At 28.6% G+C, this 8,386-nt stretch overlaps 1 protein-coding gene across 1 annotated transcript; it reads right to left on the bottom strand.

The window, feature by feature from the left end:
- Window positions 1-2,057: 2,057 nt before the first annotated feature.
- On the bottom strand, window positions 2,058-6,848 carry LOC117914918 (protein ACCELERATED CELL DEATH 6-like). The gene is made up of 4 exons (XM_034830439.1): window positions 6,588-6,848; window positions 5,176-5,818; window positions 4,504-5,048; window positions 2,058-2,882 (listed from the first exon to the last, which is right to left on the bottom strand). Exons 1-4 carry the CDS (start codon window positions 6,813-6,815, stop codon window positions 2,274-2,276), a joined length of 2,025 nt encoding a protein of 674 aa, XP_034686330.1. The 5' UTR covers window positions 6,816-6,848; the 3' UTR covers window positions 2,058-2,273.
- Window positions 6,849-8,386: the final 1,538 nt, after the last annotated feature.

The following is an 8,386-nucleotide window of genomic DNA, read 5'->3' as shown; positions in this document are numbered from 1 at the left end:
TTAAAAATTATAAGATTCATTAACGAATCCAATGTATTAATTTTTGTTTAATTTGGAATTCATTTGCCTAGTGAAAAAAAAATTGAAAAATAATGATTTAATGTAGAAGAGAAATATTAATAAAGTAGTTCTAAACTAATTTTTATCTATAAATTTCTAGTATTAATTGGCTCACTATTTGAGTTTTGAAATATTTTTAAAAATTATTAGACTTGTTAATGAATTCATCACATTAATTTTTGTTTAATTTAGAGTTTATTTGCCTAGTGAAAAAAAAAATTGAAAAATAATGATTCTGTAAACAATAAAATTGTTCTAAACTAATTTTTGTCCATAAATTTTTTATATTAATTGATTCACTAATTGAGTTTTAAAATACTTTTAAAAATTATTAGACTTATTAATAAATCTAACGTATTAAATTTTGTTTAATTTAAAGTTTATTTACTTATTAAAAAAATCATAAAATAATGATTATATGTAGAAGAGAAACAATGAAGTCGTTCTAAATTAATTTTTGTTTATAAATTTTTTGTATTAATTGGTTCATTATTTGAGTTTTAAGTTAATTTTTAAAAGTTACTAAACTCATTAATAAATTTAACACATTAAGTCTTGCTTAATTTGGAGTTTATTTGGCTAATAAAAAAAATTGTACAAAATTTTTATATATATAAAGAAACTAACCCAAACATTTAAAATAAATTTTGGTTTCTGATTTTCTAATGTTATTAAGTTCCAAGACTTTTTAGTATTAATTAAATCGATTTTTGAGTTTCAAATTAGTTTTGAAAATTGATAAATTGTATGTTTCAAATATAGTTTGATTTGAAATTTATTTGCTTAATGAAAAATTTTAGATAAGTTACAAGAGATTTAGAAAAACACATATAATTTAAGGGAATATCATATTTAAAGATTTTTTTTTATATCAGTATTAGATCGTGGAGAGAGAAAAAAAATGATATCATGTTCATTTTTATTTTTTTTGTGGTTTTTCTAAAATTTTATATGTTCTAATTTTGTTTTTAAAAATTGGTAAAAACGACTTCTATTCATTCTTTAAAAACTATTCTTTATTTCATTTTATTTTTAAAAACTAATTTTAGAGAACAAGAGACAAACAATGTTAGAAATTTTTAAAAACAGTTTTTTATTTTTTATTTTTTTTTAAAAAATTGTTTTTAAATCACATACCTAAATAAGATCTAAAATTTTTAAATATCTGATTTTTTAAAAGTCATTAACTCTAATATAAAGCTTTAAAGGTTCTTATATTTTATATAGAAAGTCATTACTTTTTTCCAAAAAAAACAAAGTGTATAAACAAACACTTTAATAAATAATTTTTTATTTATTTGTTAACAAAATTTATTAATAAAAAAATCGCATTACGTTGTTAACTATATAAAAGCATTTTTTTAAGATTAAATATTATAATACCAAATAATATTATATATTCATATTATTATGGTGACCTTGCTAGTTTTCTCTTCTTTTCCAGTCAACTTTCAGGTAAAAAAAAAAAAAAAAAAAACCTCAAATCCATGACCTAAACCTCTAATTTATAGATATTTGGATTCCATAATCCGCACCTTCAATTCTGATTTTTCCATTTTAGATCCAAGAAGCTGAAGGCTCCTCAAACAACCAAAACCAAAACCCAGAAATGAATATGCAAAATTAAAACAACCCATCCCACATCCCAACATACTATTTTTTTCCCTTCAATTTTCTTGTAAACCAATCAAGTCCCATCGATTTTTTTTCTACGATTCTCAAAAATGGGGCATAATGTTCTTTTTATTGATTGCATATTAAGTTAACATGTTTTCGATGCACTAACATTTTAGTTAACTTTTTTGACATGTGAGTCTGTGACTTAACCTTCACCCAAAAGATATTTTGCACCATATTTAATAATGGTGCCTTTTGTTTGCAGCGCTGCCTTCCACATCTATTTAATAATGGAAGGCGTGGAAGATGTTTCCAGGTTGGGCCGGCCCAGTCCAACCCCAATTCATAAAATATTGGGTTGTGTAGATTAAAAAATCTTGTTGAATTCCAATACTAACATTATTCTCCATTGACAAATGAGTTCAATACTCCACCCAGATTTAAAATATAATTCCCATTCCAATACAAATTCAAATGAGTATATTTTGATTCCCTACTTTCAGCTTTCCTTGCTTCCGATATCAGTTAGCTCAGAGCCGGTTCTCTCTCTCCTCTCAGAAAATAGCTCATCCAAAGATCGATTCGGGAGCCCTCATCTACGCATCTGCATTTTCTTTTCTTTCAGAAGCAACGAGGATTTTGTCAATTATTTTGTTTATGATTTCCGAAATCGTACCTCTCCAAAATAAACAATATTCAACTGCAATGGAGAGGAAAAAGCAAGAGCAGAGGATGCAAGTGAGAACTGAAAGGCCCGAGGAATGCGGTAAAACAGCGTACAAGCCGGTTGCGAACGCGATGGCCATTGCTCCCATCCCAACCATGGTCAAACCAAAGGCCCAAAGTAAGTGTTTTTCAAGGTACTCCCCACGTTTGCGCATGGTCATAAAAAAGTGAAGAAATACGGCGCATAGTGAAGATACCATGGCTATGGTATCCGTCACAACAAATGCTCCGAAAGCTGCTTTCTTTGATAAAATTGCCTTGCCATCATCCTCTTTGTAACCACCGGGCAAGGTGAAACCCGCAGCAAAAGTGACTGTTGTTATAAGCGCAGAAACTATCAAGTGGGTTTTCCCTTGTTTTTGTAATTGAGAGATGTATTCTTTCCTTTCTTTCTTTTTCTCCCGTCTCTTAGTTTCCTCCTCACAAAACGAAGCACTAATTTCAGCCATAGCTATCTTCAAGGAACGTTGGATATCATCCTGAAATCAGATGTGAGGAACATTTAAATTTAATTCAATTGATGAATCCATTTTTTTCACATTAAGTCACTCGTTGGTGGGTAAACAAGCTGAATGGAAATCTGATACAAGTGATAAATCAATCAAACTTAACCAACCTTTAATTAAATACATCAAATCAAGCTTATTTATTTCTCGAGATTTGGGGTTAATCTACTTGTTTGTTCCAAAACTTCTTAATAAAATAGTATGATGAGTGCCAATTTATTTAACTATGAACATCAACATAAATTATTCAATAAATCCAATTAATTTAGAAACATGGAAAAATGTTCAAACTTTCCTTTCATTTTTAATTATTTTGATTTTTTAACTCTCATAAGATTTGGAATGGATGTTTTGCAATTATCTCGACAACAAAGATAAACATGAGTCATATTAATAATGATAATAATAATAATAATAATAATAATAGTAGTAGGTAAAAGATAAATTAAAAAAAAAAAAAAGGATTGCACTCTTATCGTCCTTTAGTTTTACAATATTTTTTCATCTAGGAGGTATGGGTAATAATTCCATGAGGATAAAAAGGAAAAAAAAAGACAATAAAATTTAATTAACTATATATCCTATTCACGCTTTAAAATATGATAAAAATAATTAAAATGTGGAAAAGAAAAAATATTTTCTTGATGTTATGTTTGGTTCTTGAGAAATCTTAAAACTATTTTAGTCATAAAAAAGAAAAAAGCGAAAACAAATGATAAGGCTATATTTATTTCTAAAAACAACCCTAAGGGAAAATGTTATGAGAAGAAAATAGAAAAAAAAAAAAATACAACAAAATAAACAAAGTTTTAGTGTTTTTCATGAACCAAATATAGTTTGAGAAGAACCCATGAAAATATAAATAAAAAAATGGAAAAATTAAAATATTTTCCTTAGAAAGAGTGGAAAAAGTTTGTATAGAGTGCATTTCTCAACAATTTATTTTTTTTTCAACTTTTTTTATGAAGAATGAAATAAAAGAAAATTCTATAAATTGTTTTTAACTTTTTATTTTCTTATGTTTTTCCTTTTCTTTTCCTCAAATTAATCTTAAACTACATTTCATTTTGGAAAGTACTGGAAAAAAAAATTAATAAAAATGGTTTTGTTTGTTTGTTTGTTTTTTTTTTTTCAATATTTGGATACAAGTGAAAAAATGATAAAAAAAAATTACTAAATAAAATATACTCACAATTTTTCTTCCCATTTCCCTTTTTTTAATGAAAAAAAAGTTTATGCTAAGTACATTCCTCTTAAATTTAAATTTCTTTTGCATAATTTCTCAATGAACAATGAAATGAAATAAACATTTTGTAATTTTTTTTCCTTTATTTCTTTCTTTTCCTTTTCTCTATTATCCCATCCTGAAACTTTGGAGACAAGAAAATAAAAAGCTAGCTAATGCTTCGACGATGGATCTTATTCCCAACATGAAGCGATTGGCTATGGCTGAAATGATGGTAAGTTTAGATTGAAGGAATCCAAACATACCAAAAATAACAAAAAATAACACAACTCAAAGAAATGAGAAACGTGGTAAATTAAACCAGCATTTGCCAATAAACACATAATTGAAGTTAAGTGGGAGCCTTACCTTTTTCTCGGAAATGTCCTCTTTGGCCCTCAAAATTATGTCATAAGCTGTCAAGTCTTCATTGTTGTACGCCTTCGGATCTACTTTGATGCCGTATATGAACGAAAAATCTGAAATTTGATTAAGAGAGAGCAGGTGGATGGGTGTGTTTCCTTGAGCATTTTTCTCATTTACAAGTCCTCCCAACTCTAACCAATAATTGTCGAAGTAATTACTGGGGTTAAAATCATCGTCTCCCTCTTTCATCATGGCAAAGTGAAAAACATTATTTCCCTTGTCATCGACCTGCTCCCGACAACCAGGAGAGTGAGATAGGATCTCCTCTACTATTTTTGTATGATGGTGGAAAGATGCAATATGAAGGGCAGTCTTCTTCCCATCTTTGCTCCTAAGGTGGGCCACACTCGTTTCTGAATTTTCTAGCAATAGCTTCACTATTTCTTGATCACAACCTCTCTCTGCAGCATAGTGAAGTGGAGACCATCCCTTCTTATCTACTTCTTTGGTGAGGTCTGGATTCCATTCCAGTATCGTCTTTGTCATTCCTGATTAATAGATAAAGGAAAAAAAGTTTAAGAAAATTAAGTAAATGAATGAAATAAATAAAGGCATTTTCCCTTTTAGTCTACATATGTGGGGATAACATAATCATTAGTATTGTGAGCATACTACCGTAGTCATCGCGTATTACAGCTGCGTGCAAGGCTGTTCTACCCATGAAGCCAATGTAAGCGGGTGAAGTACTACTTTTCTCAATGATTAGTTCCACCAAGCGCGTAAATCCTCTCTCCGCAGCCATGTAAAGAGGAGTCGTACCTGAATCATTAGCACCATAGTTAAACTCGGGGTCCTTCTCAATCAATAACTTCACCACATCATAATGGTTAAATCGCACTGCCTCATGCAAGGCTGTGTTTTTCCCCTTATTTGTCATCCTGATCAACATCTCCTTATCTGCTCCAACTCCAGTTTCAATATCTAGGGTAGGTTCTCTTGCAGCATTTATAAGAGCTTCCACGACATCCAAATGCCTTTCCCTTGCTGCAAGGTGAAGGGGAGTGTCCTCATTCAAATTAGGGCGTTGCAGTAGAGATGAAGATGAAGGAAAATCAAGGATCCAATTCACACACTCTATTTGACCGAATTCACTTGCAATATGGAGTATTGTGTTATGCTTTGGGCTTAATTGGGCATGAAATTCGGACGCTGGAATTTTCTTCAGAGCTTCAATGTCGCCATTCGCTGCTGCCCCATACACAGAGTCATCCATGACTGGGATGTCAGTTTGGCTGCCATCTCCATCTTGAGCTGCAACCTAATTCAAATCAGAACCTGAGTTAATTCAGCAATTCTGCACTGTTGTTAGAAGCACCCAAGAAATTTGAGGGGAAATATAAAGAAAAGAAAAAAAAAAGTAAAAGAAACAATTGAAAATAAAAAATAGTTTGAAAATTAATTAATTATATTTCTACATTGCTTCAAACTCATTTAAGTTATTTTAACTATTTTGTGTAAAGGTTAAATAATTTTAAAATAAATATTTTTTAATTAATTTTAATTATGTTTAAGTTTTTCATCATAAAACCATGAGAGAATAATTTTGTTTAAAATTTTATTTTATTTTATTGTTTTCTTCCTACGTTTGGAAATCAAACATAGCCTAAGTATTTATTAGGTCTTTCAATCCTCTCAAATAAAAGTGAATTCAACTAAAGTGAAGTGAATGGAAGTGATCTATTATATCATTATTTCGTTAACAATAATAAGCAAAAGATGCCTTCGTAGAATAGAGAAGTTAAAAAATAATAAAGCACTTAAAAAGAGTTCAGGATGAAAGATAAGAAATCTAATTGGGTTGAACCCAAATATTATCCATCATACTTGCCATTAAATAAGCAACCAAACTCAAATAAACTCCTAAATATATTATCCAACAACCCATTAATATAAAGCTGTAGTCAGAACCCTTCTTAGAACAACACATTCTAATCTTACAAATTAGTTGGAAACATATATATATATATTACTTTATTTGACTGAATCTAAAAATTCAATACATTGCGACTAATCAATAATGCAAGTACCAGGCTTGTGGTTTGATATTTTGTTTGCAGAGTGTCCCATGCTTCCTTAGACTTTGTTGCCTTTGAAATTTGAGGGAAAATACTCTCTGTGATTGCTTGTTGAATAAAAAACAATGCCTTAGCATCATTCTTTCGTACATCTCTGATAGCATCTCCTGGAATTTCCTCTTCTATATAACCCTTATCCACAAGCTCCCATAGATCTTCGGAAATAAAAAGAGTCTTCATCTTTATTCTCCAAGTATCATATCCATTTCCTTGAAAACATGGGATGGTAGGTTGGATTAGGATACCCATCTGATCAACTTGACTATGAAACCAGATGATGATCCAAAGAAGATGTGTTTTCTACAATTGCAAGGAAGATAGAAGTTTAAAAATAACAAAGCACTTCAAAGAATCGTTGAGATAAATGAAAGAAGTCTTATAGAGATGATCTAAAATTTTATTCTTTAGATTTGCCATTAAATAAAGCGCCTCTTAGGTATAGCTTAGAAGGTGGTCCCTTTACTATAAAGTTGTGTGGTGGAGAGAAAATGCACATGTACTTTCCCTTTCCTTATCTCTTATTTCTTTATTTTTTTTCTTTTATATGAAGAAAAAAATGCAAGAGAAAAAACAAACGTGGAATAAAAAAAATTGAACAAAAAAAAAATTAAAAATCAATAAATCATTTTTATATACTACTTTAAACCTATTTCACTTATTTTTTTCTCTTTTAAATAAAAATTAAATAATTTTAAAATATATAAATTTCTAACAAATTTTAATTACATTTTTCATAATGAATCCAAATATAATAAAATTATTTTTTTAACAATTTTTTTCCTTTATTTCTATGTTTTTTTCTTTAATATTAATAGAATGTGATGAAAAAGTCCCTAATATATTTTTCCAACCCAGGTTGGAAAGTTCAGATAACACCATTGAGTCAAATATGATAGAATTTATTAGTTGTGTGGTAAGAAGGAGCACAACTCTTTTTTTCTTTTGTTTATTTATTTTAATTGTGTCTTTTCCTTTATTAATTGAGTGGTCACGAAAATTGTATTTTCCTTTATTAATTGAGTGGTCACGAAAAAGTTTTGTCAATGTGAAATATTTAGTCTATTGCAAGGCCAATGTTCAAGCCAATAGCAATATATATATATATATATATATATATATATATATATATAGATTAAATTCCTCAAGAATGTAAAAGCATAAACTTGGAAGTTTATGCTTAATAAATTCATATTTATCCTTGATAGGATTTTATATTCAAGTAATTTGTATTTTGTATATCAAAAATTTTAACATTCTATGAAAATAATTTACTTTCTAATCTTCTATATATCATCTCTTGTTATATATTTAACAAAAGGAACTCCTAAGGTATAAATTCAATACCTTCCAAAATTATAAATATATGATAAAATCTAAATTATTATAAAAGAGTACGAATAAAGGAATTAAATACGAAAAATGACATCAAAATATAAAGAAATAGAATACTTAAGTACAAAATAATAAAATCAAATTGTAAGTCCTACTTTTTGATACATATTTATTCAATATTATACTGTACCCTAATCTTTCTATCATTTTTCCTTCGATGGATACATGGTTTAAAATGTCTCTTTTTCTTATCCAATGAATGACTTCTTTTAGAATATAATTTATTGGATTAATTCTTAGTGCATTTGAAATCGGTTGAATTAGTGGCTTACAAGAGTTAGGTATTTATTGCAATTGATAGGTGTGTGGTGGATAGAGTTTGGATATTTAAAGCTCATGAATTGTTTGATGAAAGGATG

This window comes from Vitis riparia, chromosome 5, assembly GCF_004353265.1.
Source record: "Vitis riparia cultivar Riparia Gloire de Montpellier isolate 1030 chromosome 5, EGFV_Vit.rip_1.0, whole genome shotgun sequence".
Taxonomy (NCBI): Eukaryota; Viridiplantae; Streptophyta; class Magnoliopsida; order Vitales; family Vitaceae; genus Vitis; species Vitis riparia.
This window is presented reverse-complemented; position numbering and strand designations above follow the sequence as displayed.

Bases quoted from the DNA above. Each gene is read 5' to 3' on its own strand.
- LOC117914918 (XM_034830439.1), bottom strand. From the start codon at position 6,815: ATGAAGACTCTTTTTATTTCCGAAGATCTATGGGAGCTTGTGGATAAG. The intron at 5,049-5,175 runs GTAGTATGCTCA...TCTATTAATCAG, and splicing joins TGTAATACGCGATGACTACG to GAATGACAAAGACGATACTG. The intron at 2,883-4,503 runs GTAAGGCTCCCA...ATCTGATTTCAG, and splicing joins AGGACATTTCCGAGAAAAAG to GATGATATCCAACGTTCCTT.